The sequence below is a fragment of the Strix aluco genome, chromosome 4 (genome assembly GCF_031877795.1).
Source record: "Strix aluco isolate bStrAlu1 chromosome 4, bStrAlu1.hap1, whole genome shotgun sequence".
Lineage (NCBI taxonomy): Eukaryota > Metazoa > Chordata > Aves > Strigiformes > Strigidae > Strix > Strix aluco.
In genome coordinates this window covers 91,379,347-91,403,679 of record NC_133934.1, presented here as the reverse complement: position 1 = coordinate 91,403,679, position 24,333 = coordinate 91,379,347, and the positions used below count along the sequence as shown (strand labels likewise).

Below are 24,333 nucleotides of genomic sequence, written 5' to 3'. Positions count from 1 at the left end.
TCTGAGCAGATGCTCTGGCTTAAAGGCTTGGCTTGCTAATGCCATCTTCGTCTTTATAAATTACAGAGAATTAAAGATGGAGTCTGCTGCTACCTGAGTTTGTTTTCTTGATCCAGTGGCTGTAATGTTAAATACTTCAGGAAACCCAAACTATTGCAACAGCTGCTGCAAAGCAAGCTTTACAGATATGTAGGGTGCACTTCCACTGTCTGAGGAAGCTAACATACAAAGCAAAGAAGAAAGCATTTATTTTAAAAAGTAAATTTTATCCTGATTACTGTGAAATGAGCTGTCATCTTTTTGTAATATATCTATATTGATTGGGACTCTGTACAGGATAAAGTGAACAATCTAATGGCTAAGTAGTTGCTGGCGATAGTGAAGACAAGGACTGTGAAACATATGTTGATACTCAGTTAATTTCACAAGTGATCACATCACTAGCCACTGCTGCAGTTTTTGGCAGTTGGCTGAGCGACAGAAGGTTAACTTATCAAATATTAACTAGTCTTTTATGGTAAAATGTATTCTCTCTGTATGAAAGTGAATGAGCTGTGTGGGGGTGGTTTGTCCTCATGGCTGCCAGGGCACATGGCTGCCTCCCAGTGAGCCTGCTGCCCACCAGCACCCCCAGATATATTCATATCAAAGGTTTTCTTACTGTTTTTTGTGGATAGTTCTGTGAAAATGTTATCTCAATGCTCAGAAAGAGTCAAAAGGGCAATCAATAGGAATTCTTAGGAAAAGAAAAGGACAGAAGAGCTATTTAGTTCATAATGTCTTCAGTTCTACCCAGTGTTTGTTTAAAACTAACAAATGGAGAAGAGTGATGAAAATTATCGAAGGTGTGAAATAACTTCTATAGAAGAAAGGGTTAAATAGCAAATTCTTCAACTTGGAAAGATAGGACCAAGAGAGATGATAATAAAGGATTGTAAAATCGGGAATGACATGGAAGGGAATAAATAAGGAATCAGCTACATCTTACAGCAAGAATTAGGGGGTACCTGATTAAGTTGTCAGGGAGTAAACAAGCAAAGAGGAGCAGTTTTTCAAACAATGCAGAACTGCATTGTGAGAAATTCTGAAACTTGTTGTGGTTTGGATATCATAAACATGAATGAGTTTAAAGAAAAATACTATGCAAATTCATAGATAAAAATATCCTCTGAGATTTATTAAAATACAGTGACACAAATACCCTCTTCGTTATATCAAGTCCCAAACTGCTCTTTCCGTGAAGTTGAGAGGCTTTGCCAGGGAAAGAACTGTTTTCTAATGGTCTTGCCTTTTACTTGCCTTTTGCAAAACATCTGCTACAGGCAAACCCCATCTGTCCATTTTTCTTTTTAACATACTTAAGAATAGGCCTAAAATTTTAAGCAGTGAAGCAATTGCATTTGAAATTATGATCATGCATATAGCCTGCTTGAATTACAGTACAAATTATTACATCACACACTTTATTTACAATATATTCTTGCAGTCTAATTCTTGCTTATTCTAGTGTTACAGAAAACAACATTGTTTAGGCAGGTAAAGGAATCTTCACTGTTACTTTTGCACAATTTCAAAAGCAAGAATAGTTCTGCTTTGAATATCCAATGATATAACTTCTTTTACTTGATTATACACAAAGAATGCACAAGCTGTCCAAAGTTATATTCAAACAATGTCTTATTCAGAACAGTAACAAGTAAAATATTTCATTTGGTTTTTTATCCTCTATCGGTAGGTTTTTCCTGCTTACTGTTAATGATGAATTACAGTTGTAGGTCATCCTGTAACTACAAGTGTCTCGGGTGTAGCAGGCTTTCACTCCGTGCATTGACACCGTTCCTGAGCGCTGTACTAGGAACGTGATGGGAGTTCTGTCAGTCTACCTTTGCCTTCACTGGTTCCGAATAATCCCTTATCTTCCAGCCCCTGGATCTATGTAAGTACTTTTGAAATTAGGAGCTTTTAAACATCTAGAATCATCAGTATTTGTTTTATGGGAAATATCTGCTTGGTCTTAAACTTGTGCTATCACATGCTACTTGGAATTTTAAATGTCCTGGCATGAGCTGTCAGTTAGTTTCTTGAGCAGAGAACTTCCAGCAGCTGGCTTTCTCTAAACTATGGAAGGAGAAAAATGAAGAGATACTTCAGACTATTTTGGGAAAAAACCTCAAGAACAGTGAAATATATGATGCTAACTTTCATTGCCTTCAACTCAATTTCACCTAGGTTCTTTTAGAAGGGCTGCAATATATGTATAAGTTCTCTCTATCCTAACTTGGACTAACAGAGTTTTCATTTCATAGTTTTTGTCTTTTTTTAAAGAATCATTTTATCCAGTGTAATAATTTCTTTTGGGATTTCCCTTCTGCTGGGATTTCTACAGATGTAATGCCAGTAATGACAAACTTTGTTGGTACACAGTAGACTAATCCTATTTGGAATATTTCCTTGTGCATAATGATTATTCTGATGTATTCAGACCATGACAGAAGTATGTAAACAAGGGAGAGTAAGTGGGGAAAATTTCAAAAGTTTGTTTTGTGCAGTGTTGAAAATCAGGGATTTCGCAAGAATTAGTAAAAATACATCCAGCCAAAGAAGTATCAAAAAAGTATGGTTTTGGAGCTGCCGCTAGTCCGTGGTATGTTCAATTGTCTTACTAGTTTTCTTCCCTTTTTTTTTCCCCCACCAGTGAAAAATCTGTTAACTGTAAGACTGTAATATGTCAGAGCTACACTTGTGGTGATGTTTCTTTGGAGACTTGCCTAGCTAGCTGCTGGGATAGATGTTGTTGTAACATTGGTTTTCCCACAGTTTGTGTTTCGAACCTCAATGTTGGGGTCATTCATGCCTGAGACAGTGGAGATCTGGTTGGCTTTGCCGAGGTTCTTAATGATGCTGATGTTGTATTTGGCAGTTTCCACAAAGCTGTTTTCTAGTAACCAACCCTCCGATTCACCCTCCAGATCTCCTAGCAGAAGGACATTCTTCATTGCTGTTTGTAGGTACCGGACACCAATAAGTACAGAGAGCTGCAAAAAACAGTTAATGGTTAAACAGAGTTTAAACTACAACCTTAATCCTACCATTAAGTCAGCTTTCTGACTTATTTACAGGCCTAATAATTAATATTGACTAAGGCAGACAAATTCTTTATCCCAGCAATATATCTAACCTCTCTCCCAATTAATTAGATTTTTTAGAAAGAAAAATACCAGGGAGAGATTGATTGATTCTCTCTCCATTCTTCAGGTAGCATTCCCGCTTGCATGTTGTTAGCACATAAATACCTAGAAGTACTCGGGAACACTGCAGCCTCGGAGACTACAACTAACTGGTGTAGAATGGATGATCAATTAATGGAACCATCGGTCACTGGGGAAAAAAAATTAACTGCAGTCTGCTAGTTTCTATGTTTTTGTTGTGTTTTTTTTTTCCCCACTGGCCTTGATTAAATCTTTTTTTTCTCCAAGGAGTTTAATCATTCGTATGTAAGCCATATGTGTCCTACATGCCAATGCATTAAAATTACGACGGACGGCCTATAATAGAGGCTCAAGCATAAGTTTAGGAAAAAGCCACACTTTCACAGATCCGTTGGAATCGCGATAAATGTGCCCCGCTTGTTGATATGTAAGGGAGCACAGAGAGCTGGTTCACAGCTTCTTCATGTGCTGCCAAAGGCCTGTTGTTTCCGGCACCAACATCTCACCTAATTTCCTTGCAGTTGTGCCACTGTATGTGTCATCTCGTATCTGATCCCATAAAGGCTTCAGGGAAGGGAATATGCCATAGTCTACTGAAAAAGCTGTGTAAATATACAGAACTATACACATAATTTCTAATAGTTTTCATCTTAAGTGAGATTTGCTTCTGCTCTGGGGACTTTGAGAAAGTTGTCTGTACTAAAGGAAGTCTGGCAACAGTCTTGAAGTGCTTGTGGACTTTATACTACATATCGAGGCACTTCGCATATGTTACACTCTGGTTGTTTCCCATCCTAGAGAGCACAAAGACTCCGATTAATCTGACCCAGATCATTTTTATGAGACTTACCTCAAACAACCAAATAAGCAATGCTGAAATACCAATGGATCTCATAATAGCTGTGTAGTACTCCAGCAGGGCCTCTCTGCACCCCTTCACCCAGATATTGAGCTCCTCTGTCAGAAAATCATAGTTGTAGTGAGCACTGTTGTTTGTCAGCTGGTACTGGATGCAGGGCCGTGGGGAGCCTGGGTTGCAGCAGCTGAAGGGCACTCCATCCACCAAGAACTTCCCATCAACGTTGCTCTTTAGACGGCTGCAACAGGACAGAAAGTTTGGGCATTACAAATCTGGTATCAGCAGCAGATAGTGCCTGTGGTTTTTATAGAAGGATGTAACTCAACACTGCTGTGATGTAGGCCTCCAATGTAACAAAGGCAAAATGGGAATGTATTTCCAACTGGAGAAGCTACTTACTGCAAGAAAACTGAATTTTTCATTTGCTGTATTTCTTAAGTGTGGTATCAGCACAGTATCTCACATGGTTCTTAGCACTGTGCGTGCAAGATGTGGATTCAGTGTTTACGGAGATGTTGCCTTTTTAGGTATCTGCACTGAAAATAAACAAGTTCAGAAATTGTCTTCAGTATCTTGGTGGAACTCTAATGGAAGTTATGGCCCTAGAAATCCCGTGATTCACTACTTCTGGATTGTTTTTCAACACAAGCATTCCTTAAGAGAGAACCTAATACAACTTTGCATGCCACAGGAACCACTGGATATTGTCCGCTGGCATTTCATCATTGTACCCGTGTGCAATGGCTGGGTTGGCACATGTTTTGAGACAAATTCACAAGGAAGTTTCTACTTCTTGTAACTATACTTTTTGTAACTTTTGAAACTGTTTGTATTTATTGCTAAAAATTATTCCTTTCCCTCCCTTACAGGATCAGGAGAAAAACAAGTGGGAAAAGAAGAAAGATAAAGAAATAGGATGGAGAAAAAAGTCATAGGATGGAAAGAGAACACAGTCTCAGATTAACTGAGTTTCTGGAAGAGTTAAATGAATTCTTGACATCCATTTTCCTTGTATTGCCTTCTCTTGAGCAAGTGCATCCTTGTGAGGACTTCTGTTTCTAAGTGGGCTCTTCAGAGAAATAGATTTTCCAGAAACTGGAGAGTATGTAAGGTGTTGAGAGATGCTTTCACACTTTGGGGAAGTAGCCTCTAAGCATGTATCTATTTTCATTCTCATTGTACAAGTATTGTTTCCTGAGACAGCCCCACAGGTGAGAACCATGGCCTGTTTTAATGAAGCCCATTCCCTTTAACCTTCGTTAGAAAGCCAGAATACATGAAAGACAACTTTCTTAGATATCCATCTTTCACCATTTGCTAATAGCAGAATTTGTAATATTTTCCAAAACTTATTAACATTTATAAATAATATGTTCCTGTTCCACTACAGATAAGCTAAATTAAAGGGAAGAAAGATGTCACAAGAAGCTCAGGTGAACAGAAGCAGCAGAAACTCTGCAGTCCAGTGTTCTTCCGGCATTTTGGGACTAAATGTGTCCTTCATAAGAAATATAGGCTGCTAGGAAGCTCAGTATTAGTGGCTGTGCTGGGATGGCAGAATAATTGCCTTCATTTTATTGCTGTGGGCCTGATAAAAACAACCTCCATTTTTTATTTTTGGGAGTGGTGGTATGTTTTGTTTCGTTTAACATTGTGTCAAAAATATCTTTCTCAAAGATCTTTCCAAGTAAGTCAGGAAGTTCATTTGCCATTTCCCACCTATGAGTGGGTTAGGCATGGATTCTTGTCCATTTTAAAGGCTAGCTCTTCACTTTGTCACCATCATATTCCTGGTAATGGCCATAGAATGAAACTACTGCAAAAAGAACCCAAATAATCCACTGAAACCAGACTTAAGTGTGCAAGCAGTGTAACGGCCATTGGCAAAACAACGCACTGGGAGGGAAACAACGAAGGGAGCCAGAGAGGTACCAAAGGGAAGGCTCGAATGGGGAAGGACAAAAGAAACCTCACAGAGGGAGGCGAGGAAGGCTGGCATGTTGTGAAAGGGAAGTTTTTACATGGGCCAGTGTATTGGGTTTGCATGGCAAGGTTTTGGTAGCTGGGGGGTACAGGGGTGGCTTCTGTGAGAAGCTGCTCGAAGCTCTCCCTGTGTCCGGCAGAGCCAATGCGGCCGGCTCCAAGACAGACCCGCTGCCGGCCAAGGCCGAGCCCATCGGTGACGGTGGTAGTGCCTCTGGGATAACGTTTTTAAGAAGGGGAAAAAGTTGCTGCGCAACAGCAACTTCAGCCGGAAAGAGGGGTGAGAATATGTGAGAGCAACAACTCTGCAGCCACCAAGGTCAGTGGAGAAGGAGGGGGAGGCGGCACCAGAGCAGAGATTCCCCTGCAGCCCCCCGTGCAGGCCCTGGTGAGGCAGCTGTGCCCTGCACCCACCGAGGTTAACGGAGGAGCCGATACCCACCTGCAGGCCAAGGAGGACCCCACACCAGAGCAGGGGGATGTGCCAAAGGAGGCTGTGGCCCCGTGGGAAGCCTGCACTGGAGCAGGCTCCTGGCAGGAGCTGTGGTCCCAAGGAGCCCAGGCTGGAGCAGGTTTGCTGGCAGGACTTGTGACCTGCGGGGACCCATGCTGGAGCAGTTTGTGGAGGACTATCTCCTGTGGGAAGGACCCACACTGGAGCAGGGGAAGAGTGTGAGGAGTCCTCCCCATGAGGAGGAAGGAGCAGCAGAGACAACGGGTCATGAACTGACCACAACCCCCATTCCCCATCCCCCTGTGCCACTGGTGAGGAAGATGGTAGACAAATCGGGAGTAAAGTTAAGCCTGGGAAGAAAGGAGGGGTGGGGGGAAGGTGTTTTAAGATTTGGGTTTATTTCTTGTTATCCTACTCTGATTTGATTGGTAATAAATTAAGCTAATTTCCCTAAGTCAATTTTGTTTTGCCCGTGACAGTAAATGCTAAGTGATCTCTCCCTGTCCTTATCTCGACCCACAAGCCTTTTGTTATATTTTCTCTCCCCTGTCCAGCTGAGGAGGGGAGTGACAGAGTGGCTTCGGTGGACACTTGAGGTCCAGCCAGGGTCAACCCGCCACAGCCAGCAAAATGCCCTGTGTATTTCAGTGACATGACCCAAATACAGTACAGCATCTAAAATAGTTAACATACAATCTCTTAAACTAGGTCTTAAGATTTTCTTTCGATCCCAAGCATCAATTTAATTCATTTTTTTCTTCCTGCCACATTATAAAGAGGAATCTTCTTTCTACTGCCAACAGCAGTTTCCAGACTTGGGTTATGTCCCCCTGTCATCGTGTTTCCCTTACTAGTGGCAGATTAAAGAATGATGTATCTTGGTACTGTTAGAAGGGAAGACCTCGGTAACAGAGCTGAGGGAGTGAGACACTCACTGCTATTTATTGTTGCAATTCAAAGTTGTTACAGTATTGTAAAGCAAAAGTTGCTTTTCAGGCTGTAAAAAGATGATTTGTACCCAACCAAAGCAATGATAGGATTATCTTCTGTAACCTGCCTCATCCTCCTACCGTTCCCATTATTTCTCTCCATTTCTTGTCACATTGTGGTGTTGGCAATGGGGATACAGAAGAGAGGGGAGGAAAGAGGGTTATGAAGGTGAAAAGTTCAGTTTTGCAAAGGTTACATGTGAGTTGACAGTATATCCGTTCTCACCTGCTTTGCCTCTTAATCTACTAGGTACTAACTGATGTACAGTACAAGATGAAATAAAAAAAAAATACTTGGTTTCTTCTCCATCCTTTCTGAACAATCCCAGTTAGACTTTGCTTCCAACAATTTCATATCAAATGTTTCACTACCAGATTTTTGGGAATCATAGTATAATTTGGTTATATGCACCAACTTGGATTCTAGCAATCAAGATGAAATTATTCAATTTATATACAGTAAAAGAAATTCTGCAATGTGATCACTTCCTCACACACATTTCACTGGCATATTTTGCCTACATGGGGCAAAAATTAATTGACAGCCTATTTAAAAAATAATGGCAGAGCACGGGTGACCCTACAGAAGAAGACAGTTTAGCTAAGATCCTGGGTAAAACATTACAGTTTCTGCATGTTCTGCACGGAAATAAAAGGCAGTAGATTTTACTTTTGTCCTCACAATAAGATACTACTCTTAAGTTCTGTGGACCATCTTTGGTGTCATGTCACTTTTCAGTGTAGAACCAGGATTGAAAACACATCTTGGGTCAGTCTGGTTTGTGTCACTGTTGTTTTCCAACTTCTCTCTTGAGAACACTTGTTCTAAAGCTTGCTTCATGTCCACAGCCAACTGCCTTATGCATGTTGATGCCCTCTTGTCCGGATTCTCCTAGGTCCTGTCCTCCGCTATATTTGCAGCTCTGTATATACGCTTTGCTATGATGGCAGTTTCAAGTTGCACATTCTGTGAACGTAAGGTCTTTGGCCTTCCATCCTCTGGCTTTATTGTCACTGATTTTTGAGTTCAACGAAACAGAACACTTGAGAAATGCCAGTCAAGCTTTTTGTGTTTGTCTTTCCCAGGAATATATAGCTTCTATGATCTCATCGGTGAAGACTTTTTTTCAGCTTTAGAAGAATTATTACATATTGGATTGTCTACCTTTAAATTTTTTTTATTGTTACCTTTTCTATTGTCTGTAAGAATTACCAGACTCTTCTTTTTGACTGTATAATTTCACAATTGCTACATCAAGTGAAGCACAATCACCACCAAAAATTTCGAGGGTTGTTCTCCTTTTTTATGCAGAGTACACGGTGTTGGCAGTTTCTCACATGTGAACATATAGATTTGAACCTGGGCTTGCAAAGTCTAATATCTTGAAGGAGAAGGGTCCTTCAGTGTTTAGGACTGACTGTGCAATGTGTATTGATAGTACAGTCCTTTTTTTCTTTCCCTTATCGGCTCACTATAATTGAAATTTTGAGGTAGTTAATTCACCATGCTAAAAAAGGAAAGATACATCTTTGCTTTGCTTAATGTCCCTAAAAATTTAGCAAAAGGCAACTTTCGATTGTGAATGTAGTTAGCATCTTTTGTGAGTAATGTGGTCATTCTATGGTTCTTTGATTAAGAGACAAAGGTTCAGTAAAAACTAGTATCTACTTTGCCTTCTTGAATGAGTTTTTCTCCTAGAATTTTTTGTTATGACTAGTAAATACTTACTCCAGCACTTCCTTGGAAGCCATATTCAGATAACGAGTAGATACCCACTGAATTTCAAACCAGTCTCTAAAGCCGTTGTTTCCACAGCACTGGAATCCAATTTGTAACATATCCACTGTTTTCTTTAAGAAACATCGTCCAGGTATGTCTGTGTCCTTATAGAACTTAATAGCATCCCTCAGTCCCAGATAGAGAGACTCTTCCAGCTCGTTCCTCATGGCATAGCACATGAGAGCACCCACCAGGATGGAGAAGGTAAAACAGAAGGTACATACGATGTATGGGAGCATAACTAGTTTCCACCGAGAAAACTTGTTGGCATCTGAGCAGTCGTAGCAGATTTTGCCACCCAGAAAGTTGATGATACAAGCTATGACCCCTACAGAGATCAGCATGTTGGGGACAGAGTTAATGTCCCCTTTTGCCATCACTTCATTGCGCTTCTTGATCTCTATTTTCAGAAAGAGGCCAAGACTGAAGAGAATGACCCCGCTTACTACAGAAACCCAGTTGAGGATCCATAAGATCTGAGCCAATTTGTCCCTTTTAGTTTTGGTGAATTTTACTTTGAGGACAGCCATAGTCAGATCAGTGTTAGGAAAAGAAGCACAGGTCAAGGAAAGCTCATAAGCTGATTAGAAGCATGTATCCAAGGCATGCAGTAGAAATCTGAAGAGGAGAGAGAGAGAGAGATTACTGTCTGTTTGACTAAGTATTTATAGAGACTACAGAAAACTTCCTGTACAGTCTCACGCAATTCGAGTCCTGCCAAGGGAGTACCCCAGTGACATTTATTGCTTAAATTTCATACAATGTGAATCACTTAAAAAAAAAAAAAATTCTAAGGACTGACTAGAGCAATTAAAAACAAGCAAACAGTAAACCCAATGAACTCTGGATTCCTATGGATTTTTGTCAAGAGCAATTTTCTGTGCAGATTTTCTGATGTCTGGAAGTGAGCTGATCTGCTGTCTTTCCCTCCAGAAGACTCAGGGTGCCTTTTCCTTCTACTTGTTGCCTGTAATTTCGTGATCATTCTAGGAATTTATAATACTTAGATTATCATGTCATGGTCAGATTTGCATTCAAAGGTTGAACAAGCAGGACAAACAAGCAGATATATGCAGCATAATTATGTAAGCCTTTTTTTCCATATGGAAAAACCCCATTAAAATAGCACCAGAAACAGTATGCTATGGGTATCTTTAGTCATTTCATCAATTATGTGCAGTAAAATACAATTTTGCTAGCAAAAAGCAGTTTTATTCCTATGCTTATACTAAGATATGATCACGCTGGCAAAAACTGCAGGGGGAACTGACTGTGGTTATCCACAGACACAAAACGTTCAACAAATAGTTAAACTATCAATGACTGTGTCAGTTTTCTAGAAAATATTCTCAAAATTTTATTAAGTGCTGTGACCTGAATATATTACTGGTGAACAAATCATCCTCCACCACATTTTTCCACTTGATCTGTCATAAAAGCACTATCATTTTTATGTGAAGTAACATATCATCCTACACAAAAAAGCAGAACATCTTCACACCTTAAAAAACCCCCAGCAGTTTAAAATGCTCTATTTCTTTCTCTACCTGACTGTCCTTCCTTTCTTTCTGAAAGTTCTTATTAAAAACTAGTTTTGGGAATAGCATGATGTATTAAATGAGGCCTATTTAATCCTTTGGGAATCATCACTAAGCCTAACCTCTGTTCCTGCACCTAAAGTTGCTTGCTCTTTCCCTTTGTCCTGAGAACTGTGACAATCACACCTTATTCCAATCCTCCTACCACCTGTAGACTGGTTTTCTTTCCGAGTCCTCCATATTCCAGTCAGAATCCTGAACTTCATGCCTGGTTGCACTTTCTGCAATAACCTTGACTTATTCATTGCCCATTGGAACTGCTTCCATTCTCCCATGTGAAGAAGTCCCTGCAGCTCAAGGGACACCACAATATTTTTTTGAAGGGGAACCATTTGAAAAATGACAGGAAACTACTCATGTGTCTAGTAATTTATATCTTGTATATTTTATTAGCTTGTTTTTGATACACCTGTTCTTACATTATTAACCGTCCTTTAATAACTTCCCTGTGTGATGTACAAACTCTTACTTTTCTCTTCAGAGGTCACAATGATGGGCATAGAATATATTCAGAGAGACTCTTCCCTGCCCCGAGTTTCAAATCTGATATTTCACAGTTTCACAGCTGAAGGAGGACTTCTGTGTTTCAAGGTCTGTCTTCTTTTCCCCAGCTATTAGTGGATCTAAGAAAAGATACCATCTTTCCCAGCACTTTTAACCTTGCTTCTCTGCAACACTACTAATAACTTCTCCTTTGCACCTATCCAGTTATATCACAGGCAGAAAGCAGCTAATAACATCCAAGCTCTAAAAGCTGTTAGAGCTGGAGACAATGTGTTTTTGGTGTATGTGATGTGGATGTAGAACTATGCTGCAGTACTTCAGGATCAAACCATGAACTTTCATCCTCCTTCAGTGCTTCCAATACTTTGTGACTGCCTTTCTTCCACACATGCAAGATAGAGGGAGTCGTTCTTTCTTTCCTCACCAGAAAGTCTGCTCTCAGCATGGTCTTGTACAAATTCAGTAATTTTCATTAAAGTGATTTTATACTGTACAACCATGTATTTATATGATTATACAGTCATCTAATTCCACTAATACAATGGCATTTATAAACAGTAAAACATAGTCCTATAAATTTGGGGAAACAGAGAAGCATAAGCAGCATTATTCTTGTATAATATTTTTAGACTAGTGGACTCCACTACTTAACTTCATCTGAATAAAACTGGTATCAGCTAAAACAGCATGAAAACTACTTGCAGACCAGCTGTACAGAAGCAGGGCTATACCTAGCCACTAAAGGATCCACAGCTGCAGTGAAGCATAACATTGGGTAAGCAGATTGTTGCACAGTTTAAAAACATAATGGTATCCCAGAGTCTTCATCTGTATATGTTGGAAAGAATCAATTCTATTTGTACAGGCAAGGAATAGGTGGTTCCATTCATATTAGGATATGGTAAGATATCTTCATGCATTTGAGTATTAAAATGTTTTAATGCCTGTGAGATCTAATTAATTCACGTTGCATTTATTTTCATTTACAGAAGAAACTAATTCCCTTCAAAACTATTCATGTTTCTTTATCTCTTGTACAATACATAAAATAGCATGCAAAATGCACAGTATTTTTCCTAACTGGTCTTATTTCCAAAGGTGTTGAGGCCAGCAGTTCCCTGACTTTAAAAACAGGGTCCTAATTTTAATGATTGTTGAGGCTGATTATCAGCTATGGTTGAATATTGATTGTGATCATGTTGTGATAATCATATTGATTATCATGGTGAAATACTGATTATCGATATACACCTCTGTACAAACAAGTCCAGAGAACAGTCATTTATAAAATGACACCACTTTCTTCACACCATTCTTCTAGGGTATCCTTCAGACCTCATTTAAAAGGATCATGTTCTGCTGGCACAGAATTAAGCCTTCATATGAATTCAGCCGACAGCCTGTCTGCTAAACCCGGAGACAGTATCTTTGATTGCTTCACCAGTTAAGCAGTTCATGACTTGAACTTAAATAGCTCTAAATGGCTGCTACAAATAGGTTTATTTGACCCTGATACTCAGGTCTCAGAGCTCACAAGAGAGAGAATCTGTTGTGAAATTTCCTAGCCGCTGATATGCAGTTCACGTTCAAGGGCCAGCATATATGAGTACATCACTCACCGTTCATTTCTATGAAATACATGTATGTATTTGCAAAATGCCTCCGAACTGTTAGGCACACACATAGTTACAGTGTCACTGAGAACACCCTACCTCCAAACATCTTTTGCTCTACCCTTTGAACAAAAGCTGTAAACAGTTCTACCCTTACTTAAAATTCACCTACTCAAGAGGCATCGCTGATTTTGGAAGATGTAAATTTGAGACTTTCTGTCATATTCTAGCCAGAAAGAAATTTGAAGCTGAATTCCATAAGCAGAGATTCTTTCAATCTCGTGTAGCTATTCTGATATAGCTCCCTCCCCCTTTTTCAGATGCCTAAATTTAAAAAAATTAAAAATTTATGTGCAAGAGCAACTCTTTTCCTAAGTCCTTGCCTCCGGTAATTCTCATATGGTATTTCCAGCCTCCTTGGTGCAATTTTGGTAATGTTATAAGGTCAGATTTCATGGAATATTCACACTCATCTCACAGAGGTACCCACGCCACAGTCCTCCGGCAGTATAAGGTCTTCTATTTTGTATGAGGCACACTGCCAGAGGAAAGGGAGGAATGACTGGTTGTTGTAGTGCAATGACCACTCGTCGACTGACCCTGGCTGCCACTGATACACCTGGGATTGCACAAAGCATCTTTCGGACAACGGTGCTTCTCATGAAACTTTGAGTGCATTGAGTCTGGGACAGAACAACATACCTACTCTGTTCCTGTGTTTGCAGCTTCTACATGGACATTTCTCTTGAGATGAGTTTTTCCTGTGCTAACAGTTTACTGAATTTATTTTAGATAATGAGAAGACTCTTCCCATCATAACGAATTTTGTAAATACACCATAACATTATTCTTTCCCTAACTGTTCAATGAAGTATTGAATATATTTATTAACATAAGATGTATTGCAACACGCATACTGCCGTGTAGTAGCATTTTTTGAGCACCATGGAGAAAGTTCTGTATGAGCTAACAGTGTCATTGTCTCGCTCTGCAGTATGTGTCTTCTCCAAGTTATATTTGGCAGTGGGCTACTGTAAAACCACAAATGCTCCTAGCAGTAGTAACACCTCTATCAAAGTTCTTAGAAACACACCTTACCATACATGAGCCACTCCAGCATTATGAAGCTATACACACAGACATTTTTTCCCCAGCTATGAGAGAGCAAGCTGGATTTTATTCTTAAAAGGGAATAATAATAAAGGGATAAAGGGAAAAATATTTCTTTCAACAGAAGCAGCCCAATAAATGTGGAAACCTCTCCCATATTATCGATACTGGTCTCAAGCTTTCCTTGTCTAACTCACTTCAAACACAGCTTCCATTAGCATACGGTAGCTTTTTGCTTCCAAGATGCCACCTACCTGTTCCTTTGCTATCAAATTCCCCTAAGTACATAGAACAAGACATAGCACAGCTATTTATTTGTTTATAACATTTACTTATTAGATGCAAACTGTCTAAAGAAATTTGACTTGAAGTTTTGTCACAAGCAAACCACATCTTATCTTACCCATTTCACTAAAATCTGCCATTTTAGCTAAACACATATTCCTATCTGTGACATTGTAAAAGAAACCACTAACCTGCTTCAGAGGACTGAACAGGATCTCAAAACTGGTAACTTGCTGAATACAGGGGAGAAGATACCTGGATCAGGCATCCTAAGGAAGACTGAAGTCCTGATTTCCTGATGTCTGCATAGCTCTTCTATCTTTACAGTGACTCACCAATGGAGATGGAGAAAAAGACTTCAACTCTCCTGCCTGTGCTAATCTCTCATCTCTAATCGTAGCTAAGAGATTTATTACAAGGTTCTTAGGCCACCAGGTTAAATCCTGCAAAACAGGCCAATTAACTGAGTGTGAACTGAGATCTCACCCACAAAATGGATTTGTAGTAACTTCTTTTACCTTTTTACACCCCTGAAGTTTGGCCTTGTAAGTAACAGAGACTGTTCTTCAGTACCTGCTAATGTCTTCATTAGTTCTGAATTTTTTCTTGACAATAAATATGGGTCCAAGAGAGAGAAGAATGAGAATAATGAAACTTTGTGCTTCTGTGGAAAGGGAAAATCTATTTTAGGCAATCCTCATTTACATTCACTACTATGTGCTTTACCTATCATTTCATATTTTGTTGCTTTGGGTGGAATTGTCTGTCCTCTGTGTATTGACTGTGACTGTGTCCAAGAAAGGAATTCAAGTAACCAAGAGCAATTGGATCGTCCTGCATGAGTCACAGTAGATTCTGGTTTGGGAAGCTTTCCAGGTTTAAGAACAATCTAGTAGACTCTTAAAAGCTTTATCCCAAGCCAGAAGCAAAAGCACCTTTTTCTGAGCCCAGCATGTGGCAGTTTGTGGGATGGACATGGCTGGGTTGAACTGGCAACAGCAGTGGCAACAAGCTGAGCCTGCAGCAATGCTTGATCAAGTTAGTGGTGATGTTAGTACCAGAACTGAATCGCTAAGCAGGACCAAGTTTGGTCTATCAGGTCCATAATACATCAGCACAGCAGAGAGAGTTCAGTGAGCACACATGACTGACTGCAAGGGACCCTGCACCAGGGGTTGTAATGCATGTGAATATTCTCGGAAGCATAAACTGTCCTCTCCCAGATAATGACGAGCAATAAACTGATACCATATTACTGTGATTCTAACTCTGTGCTCTGGGAATATGCCTGCTTATCTAATTTATGGCCTCATGCTTTTGTAAAGATAGACACCCCTCTGCATGCATCAGTATTATCACATTTATTATCAGGGAAAGGTAAAAGATTAATTATCAGTGCAACTCAATCTATCAAAGTCTTGAATAAAGCAGAGACTGGAATACCTAACTACAATATTCTGGGAAGAAAAAACAATTAAGACTTGTTCACTTGCCAGAAGTCATTTCATACAGTACTGCATGGAAGAGGGAAGCTCCTAACTGCCAGTGTCACTCTGTGCCTCCACAGGGTGAAAAACCCCAAGGACATGTCCCAGCAGGATAAAGTCACACAGTGAAATTCTCTCCCTTTACAGTTTTTCTGATACAATCAAACTCATAACGAATGTTTACGCTGAAAGCTCCATCCAACAATGCATCGTCTAGTACCATATGGCCAACTCATAGAGAGCTATTTCCTTGATGTGTGTGGGGGGGTCTCTGGGGCCATACCGGCTCAATGTGCCTTTTGCTGGCAATTTCAGTTCAGAAAAATATAATTTACCATGCCTTCACCCTTTTAAAGAAAATATCCTAAAGTAGGGCTTACAGCTTTCTATCTTGCTTATGTGTTGATGTACAGCACATCCAGGAAACTTCAGATCAAGAGCGTATGTGATACATCTGGGACCTGTTGGACCTATTGCATATGGGCCACACAAATGTTTGCATATGATCAAATATACCTCAACTGCAGTGAATTAATCCTATGCCCATGGATCATTCATGCTTTGGACTTGCTGTACTCGTACAGACCCCAAGAAATATGTTAGATCTGTTCAAATGTGTACATTTGTGTACAGATCAATGCTACTATATTCAACAGGTACAGTATATTCCTTGTGGACAGCAAAAGAACACAAATGTACACATTTACCTGGGATTTTTGAGCTATTGCTCTGGCTAGGATGTGATACATTAGAAATCCTAGACAAACTTCTGAAGTCCTTTTCTATGCCCAGAAAAAGTTGAGGTGTGAAAACTCCCCACATCTGTGGAACTCCAGACATATGTTATCCCTGAGTATTAGAAAATGTTATTGCTTCAGATACCTACTAGTAGAAAAATGTACCTTCCTTGTTGTTGCTTTGCAATATAAACCTAGTACTTGCATGCACAAAAGAAAGCAAGCAGAAGATGGCAGTGCTGCTGTATGTAGTTTTTTCCTGCAATGCAAAGTAAGAAGCTTTCTTTTGTGTTAGAGAGATTAGAGGTCACTCACACAGCTAGTGGAAGCTCAGGAATGCATCATTGTAAGAAATAATTTAAATCCAATCTTAATTCAATTAGAGGTTAATGCTACCTGTATTTTTGTTCCATCTTATATTGGGAGATGGTTTCGTCTGCAAAGTTAATATTAAAAGTTGAATTATTCAGAAATTAGTTTTGTTTTATGCCAATCTATAACTAACCATGATGCACTTTCTTACAGAGCTGCTGGGAAGCCTGGACACCCAGACCATAATGATAGACTAGCATTTTGTAACTCAGCAGGAGTAGTTGTACATGTGGGTATGCCATCTAGATATCACCCACTGGCGTAGAAAGAAAACACACACTTTCCTGTTAGGAGTGGAGATTGCTGTGCTGCGGCTTTGGATCTGAAAGAGGTAACTTTAATAGATGTTTGGCCAATTACCTATTTGTTCAGTACCGTTCATATATAAGTCCACAAGCAAGGAGAGATGTGTTATGAGCCTAATTAAACAGCTAAGTTGGGATGACACATCCTGCAAAATTTAATTTCACATCTAGTTTCCAAAAGTTGTTTTATTTTTATATTTGAATGGCTTTCCATTTCATCTTGTATTTAATGCAAATGATAACTAATGATTCGAGATTTTGGAGTAATGGGACTAAAAGTGGAGGCACTCACTAAGTCTGACACAAGCAGGTACCTTACGACTTTTCTTTAACATGTTAGTGCTTCAGAGGGAGAGTCCATATTCAGGAAGAGATTCTCACTGATATTGTTAATGGGGAGAGGGTATGAAAAAGGGAATTCAGACCATCTGCTTTTTTTGTAAAGTTGTGAACCACATGGCAGACACTGAGAGGCATAAGTTATTAGGCAAATAGAAGCAATTGGGTCTTTGCAGAATTTTTATCTCTCAAATACATGTAGGTGATTTTGGTCGTTTTAGTTAGATAAAGATACCTAAGTTAAATCTCAACATGTGAAATTCTTATGAAATTGCAGTTGGCAGAGGGAATGTCAAAACTCAAAGGCAAGAGGTAATGGGGAGAGACAGTAATTTAAAAGAACCCAACTTGTAAATTAGAATGCCAAAAAGCTTATTGCAAACTAAGTCAATTATGTGCTTTTACAACTACAGTTGTACCAGAAGGCCTGCTGTACTATGTCCCATGCAAAATATAAATACTGTAACTGTAGCTCATTTAATTGCCTGAAGAACAGAGCAGCTTCAATGAATCAGAAGAAGAAGTATTATAATTTTCATTTTTCAGATGTTTAAAGGTTATAACAACATGGATGCTGGAGCCAGCCTCAGGCAAAAAGGAAAGTATAGCAGACTTGCATGAACTGCTTTGCACATGTACTGCTAGTCTTCAGGGCTCCTGTATATTCCGGGAAACACCATGCAGGTCCCTATCAAGTTGGCTCTGATTTCAATCCATAGGAGCTGTACTGTCCATAACCTCTGAGTCATCCACTCCTGACTCATGGTGAGTCATTACAAATGGAAAACTAAGGCACAGAAATAGTGTATTCACCTTAAAATCAGACCAGCAGTCTATGGTAAAGTTGGAAAGCGAACCTATATTTTAAATTGGTTGGTAACCCAAAACCTTCATCTTGGCTCTAACTTTTTTTTTGATTACCAGAATCCATCTTTATGATCTTATTCATAATTAGACCATGCAGCAATCTTGCTTTTCACCTTCGTACCTTATTCACTATGGACCGTACCATCACAAGCCAGTCATCAGGAAGCTTTTTGTAGAATGGAATTATACACATATTATAAGGGGTCCCAACAAAATTCCTCTTACATAACGAGGTAAAATTTCCTTTTTCTATTCCATACCTCAGAGGATCAATACTTTGGTGCACTACACTGCCAACTGACCCTTCTTCCCCTAGCAAAGTAGTCAGATATACACTCTCACATTTCTCCTCGAAGAGACCTCCTACACTAATCAGGAAGTCTCCGTATTCTCACCTTGTTATAAACCTGATGTTGGTGCTGTTTTTCACTCTCTAGACACCATCTGAATGGAACAATGTTACTCAGGACATCTTGTACTGAATCTGAGACTCTTTTAGAAAGAAAAGACAGTTACAAAAAACCCCCAAACCCACAAAGTTTCTGAAGATGTCAAATAGACAAAAAGCAGCATCTAGACACAGTGCTCTTAGAGCTCTCCTGAAAAAGATCCAAGATCCCTCTGTCCCTTCAGCAGTGACTTCATGCTTATTGACACTGTGTCTGGAAGTCATGATCTATGAAAAAAGATGGAAGGAACTTGGTTTTCTACTTTAGAGAAGACTGATGGTGAGAGGTAAAAATAGTGTTCAAGTAATTTTAAGGTAGTTGAACGGAGAAAGGGAATAAATTCCTTTCATGATAGGAGGAAAAAGAATGGGTGAAATCCTTCTTTTAGTGAGAATAGTAAACAGCCCATGAGAAAGCTTGATTTCCATCAACAGAGTACTTTTAGAAGAGGTTGACGAATACTGCCCAGGAGTGTTGTAGGGACAGTTGGTCCTTCCTTGGAAAAGGCTGAACTAGATGTCTCAAGGTCTGTGATTTTTCATTTGCTATGAACTGGATACCTGTTTAAACATCTTACAAAACTTTGTAAGTGCTATCCTATCTTTGGTCAATACTTCTTTTGCTCATTGACTTTTCCCTGAAATGTGAGCTTATAAAATGTGTTTACCTTTCCACTCTTTAGTGACAGCACTGTTTCCACCTCCATTTATATATTAATTTTTAGTTCAAATTTTCAACAAATTCTAGGATTTGGTGGATGCGCATTTACTGACTAACCAAACTTATGAATTTTCCATCTCTTGGGAATAAATACTTATGAAGTCTGTGCATCTTGCTATTTATCCCCCCCCCCTTTTATTATTTCTTTTTCTCTCTTATCTTTTCTGACAATCATTTGATTTCTGACTCTCCAAAAAATTTTCTCCAAAAAATAAGCAGAAACATTATTCAGAATTTCTGAGTCACACAGAAATAACTAAATAACCCAAACACCCTGCTGTCTAGGCAAAGAAGTTCCAATGAAAGTATTTGAAATTAAGGAGTCTGTACTTCACAGAATGAATCATCTACTCCCATGCATATTTATTTGAAGAAAATAACAGCAGAGATCAGAAGGTCTTACACGTTGTCCATCATGTCACCCTTCTCCATCAGCAGATATATGAATAAGTTTGTGTATAGGTGTGATTTTTAATTTTTAAAGAGTCTTTGAAGAAACGTTAGATCATTCCTTTCAGACAAAATACACTGATGAAAATTTTCACATCTCCCTCATCCCACAAGGAAGAAGATTTCTAGGAAAGCAAACTTATTTTTCCATGATTATCCACTATGAAGCCTAAGAAAGCAGAAGTTGAAGCGCTAGAAAGTTGTGTTCCATCTACAGACAATCCTGGAAGTTCTGATCTAGTTCTTTAAACAAGAAAGAAAGAAAGATATCAGGAGTTTATACGTGGGTATATTCTCAGTCTCTGTTCCTTCTTAAATAAAAAATCATAAAAGCTAGGGCTGTGTCCAGTTGTGTCCAGAAATAATTTTCAGTCACTTTGGTCTTTACATGCTTGTTTCTACATTTTTAAAATTCAGACCAGTTCTATTTAATGCCTCAGGTGACTGAATACTTATTATTAAATATTGAAACTATATTAGACAGGTAAGAACATATTTACAGGACTGGGAATTATTTTTCATGCAGTCAAACTTATCAGTAAGTTGTATTGCCATATACATTCCAGCACAACTAAATTTTTACCTCTCTTTTTTTTTTTTTTTCTTTTGTTCACAGATTTCCATAGCAGCTACTCTGTTATAATAAAGTTTGGTCAGGTAAGCCTTTGGAATGTGGAGTAATTTCTGACAGTAATCCTCCTGCTCTCCAACTTCAGAGTTCTGCCCTGTAGTACTCTTCTTTTGTCTCCTTGCAGTCTACTGCCAAGTTAGACATTTAGGATTGAACTAAGACAAGAGACGCTGCTTTACTGATTTACTTGGCACCACCTGAGATATTTAAAAATCTTCAGAACAAAGGCAGAGGTGTCCACCATTTGCAGGGGTTTACAGTTGACTAACTTTGCTAAATAACTTCATTTTCCCCCTATTTTGGAATTAACAGATTAAAGTTTCTGCTGATGTAATCTTTCTGACTTCAGAAAAGTTAAATCAGTAGACAATTGTTTCCAATACTTGTTCTTCCCCATTCCAAGGTGAAGTTCACCTCTTGGCAAGATCTGAATCTTTGTTGATGCAAATAATGTTTTTCACCTTCCTGTGATTTTAATAGTTTATTTATAAAAGTAACATTTTTGGTATAATTTTTGATAAAAATGTTAACTTAATTTCAGTGTAAGTGTTTCTCAGGAATAATGAAAGCAATGTAATAGTTTCAAGAAGAAATATTTAGGTATACTGTTTACATACACGGACAAGTAAAATGTGCATATGAGAATTCATCTTCCAGAGAATATACATTGTAGGAATAGACTCGGAGATCTGCAACAGACTGGAGTTAGACGCTCCTCTTCTTTCCCCTTTTCTTTCTACATAAATACTAAAATGACTAGATTAATTCACAGCCATATCTGAGTTAAATGTTTTTCTGTGCTAGGCTACTGCACTTGAATGCTGCTGCACTTGAATATGCTTGCAAGAGCTTTCTGGTTTTATAGGAGGACCTAGGACGCTCATTATTATTCCATGCAAATTCAGAGGTGGCTCTTCACTCACATATGTTAGATATATTGATTCAAAGGCTGCATGATAAACTCCCATACAAAAAACACAGTTACATCAGAATACAAGAAATACCCTATAGGGTCAGACCAGTTAACCACCTGGCCCTCTAGTCTGTCTCAAACAGTAGATACTATTTAGATAAGAGTAGATACTATTTAGAGGCACTTTTTACAGTTAATCCCACTTTTACACCCCTTGCATCCAAAACTGTTGCTAATGAGATGCTGTGGAATACCAGATAACTACCACACAAAGCCAAATATAGCAACAAAATACAATCGGTTAAAAGATTAGAACAAGGTTATAGTTATACTGCAAAAAAAGGCATATTTTTACATTGAGATAGCCAATTAGAACTCACAATGTAAAACCTGAATAAACGGCATAGGACAGTTGTTGGCTCAGGATAACTTTTTCCAGACCCAATCAACACTATGCATCTAAGCTTAACTACCTGTACTACCGCAAGAAAGCTACAGTTGCTTGATTCCATATTGACATAAAGAGAGATTTTAATGTGTTGTGGGTTTTTTGTTTTGGTTTTTGTTTTTTTGGGGTTTTTTTGTGTGTGTGTGGTGAAGATATTCTGCAAGTTTGCACTGACAGAGGAAATGCTGGTATCTGTTATATTTACCATCATCTTTGAACTAAAAATAGTAGAACAGAAATCCTTGAAGAACCTCTTGGTATATTTCTGGAGCACTGAATTAAAAAAGATTAGATCTTTTCTGTAGAGACCTCCTGCACTTAAGTGGAAACAGATTTTTCCTTTTGAGAAGACTCAGTTTATTTTTTTCCCCTGCTTGACTTTTATTTGAACCATTCAGGTTTTGTCTACTTAAGAAGAGTCCACAGTAATTTGAAAACTAACAGATCACTTAACTTTAACCAATGACAAAGGGAAAGGCTATTTGGTCTTTTAAAGCTTGCAGTGTGCATGCTGACTTACAGTATGCTAAGAAGACATGTAGTCATGATGTGATTTCCATGATATTGTGCATGACAATGTGGTTATATTAGATAATGAATGAACTTGTGAAGTTACAAAGGGATGAGAGAAACTAAACTATGCCCCTTGGATTAGCAATGATAAACAGGTAAACAGACAAACCAGATCAACAAGTTTGTTAAGGTCTTTCCATTCTCTTTAATCGAATCAGAAAATTTTCCTGAAGAATTGTACACCTCAGGCAATACGTCAGTTATTTAGAGAACAATAAAGTACTCTTCACAGATGGATTCATATTCATGAGCTCCCTGTTACATCTAGCACACAGCAAGTTTTGTCGGCAGTTCTTGAAATAAGAGGTGGTTAGAGCATTCATCTACCCTCAATTATAACCTGGGAGGAAAAGTACTGTCTACTTTAGAGGGAATGTGAAAAAATCGTTCAGTGCATAAGAAGAATAGGTATAAGGAGCAGGCCTATCCTAGAATAATTGTTACCTTTGCCATGCCTTTAAGACAGGTTTGGAAGAATATGTAGCTCCAGCAGAATATTTTCTATCTGAGAAATTGTAAATGTCTATCAGAGGTAAGCAAAACTCATAACTCCTTTTTGCAACTGGGGAAAAGATGTACTATTGGGGGGAGGGTGGGGGTGGTGAAAGCAACCGTCCCCACCTATTTCAATCAAGGTTGGTTCATTTCCATTCACAAAATGAACATTTCTTCCTATCAGCTTTCTTATTAACTGCTTCAGTTGTTAGTTAGGACACATTAGACACACACACACATTCTCTCTATAGAGGAATATACGCTTACCAGCAGTGCTTATGCACACCACCACGGCTGGTGACCCGCTGCTCGGGGTAGTTCAGTTTGTGAATGAAGCAGCATCAGGCTGAAGCTGACACTGAGCAAGTCACAACTGTTTGGGTTCAGTGTTAGGTTAGGTTCACAGCTCCCACTGCTGGGTAACTCATTTGTCAACTACAACTAAGATCTTCCTAGTCACAAAGCAGCAGCAGGAGATACTGTTTTCTAACCTTACTCTTTGACTACGAGCTCCTTGTGACGAATGAAGAAAGGGCTTAAATTATTCACAGTATCATAAGATTATCTGCCTGACAGTAGGGTAATAAAAGATTTTTTTCTTTTTTAAGGAAACTTCACATGAGGGTAAAACTGCGGTGTGTTTACTTACTTCATACCAGCTGCTGCGAGCACAGCCAACCTGTCCTTCCCCAGGCCAGGTCTCACGTAGGGGCCGGACGGATCCAGCCTCTGCGTTGACCCCGTGGGCCACAGACGCGTCCTGTGGGCTGTGGCACACGGGCACCCACCGACGAGCGCCCGCTCCATCGCCTCAGGGGGCTGGGGAGTCGCCTGGCAGAGCTGGAGCCTTCTGTTCGAAGGGCGTTCCGGCCTGTGCGGGGGGCACACCGGCCGCCCCCAGTGCCACAGCGCGGAGCCCAGGGGTGACAGCCCCGCTGTGTCATTAGGGCAGCGCTTGTCCCCCCAGGGGACACAAGTCCCTCAGGCGACGCGAGGGGCCCGTCTCCCCCCGCCCGGTCCCCCCCCCGCCCCAGCCTCTCGTTCCTCAGCCCCCCCGCACGGCGGGGGCAGGGCGGCAGGTCCCGGGCACCCCCCCGCCAGGTGCTGGCGGCTTCGCCGCTGAGGCCCGGGGGTGGCCGAGCCCGGGCTGCTGAGGCGGAGGC

The 24,333-nt window shown here is 39.7% G+C and overlaps 1 protein-coding gene across 3 annotated transcripts; it reads right to left on the bottom strand.

Annotated features, from left to right (window-relative positions):
• Positions 1-1,148: 1,148 nt before the first annotated feature.
• On the bottom strand, positions 1,149-24,149 carry LOC141923313 (photoreceptor outer segment membrane glycoprotein 2). Of its 3 annotated transcripts, none has more exons than XM_074824231.1 (4): positions 23,820-24,149; positions 9,224-9,892; positions 4,060-4,306; positions 1,149-3,035 (listed from the first exon to the last, which is right to left on the bottom strand). In XM_074824231.1, the coding sequence occupies exons 2-4, from the start codon at positions 9,802-9,804 to the stop codon at positions 2,769-2,771; spliced, it is 1,095 nt and encodes a 364-aa protein (XP_074680332.1). In that variant the 5' UTR covers positions 9,805-9,892; positions 23,820-24,149; the 3' UTR covers positions 1,149-2,768. The 3 variants fall into 3 exon arrangements, with proteins under 3 accessions (XP_074680332.1, XP_074680331.1, XP_074680333.1); XM_074824230.1 differs by lacking the exon at positions 23,820-24,149 and adding an exon at positions 14,576-14,697; XM_074824232.1 differs by lacking the exon at positions 23,820-24,149 and adding an exon at positions 14,640-14,695.
• Positions 24,150-24,333: the final 184 nt, after the last annotated feature.

What these genes read in the sequence shown, in the direction of transcription:
- LOC141923313 (XM_074824231.1), bottom strand. Translation starts at nt 9,804, where the DNA reads ATGGCTGTCCTCAAAGTAAAATTCACCAAAACTAAAAGGGACAAATTG. An exon ending in GCTTCCAAGGAAGTGCTGGA is followed by an intron (nt 4,307 to 9,223) that starts GTAAGTATTTAC and finishes GTCCTGTTGCAG; the next exon opens with CCGTCTAAAGAGCAACGTTG. An exon ending in TGCTTATTTGGTTGTTTGAG is followed by an intron (nt 3,036 to 4,059) that starts GTAAGTCTCATA and finishes TGTTTTTTGCAG; the next exon opens with CTCTCTGTACTTATTGGTGT.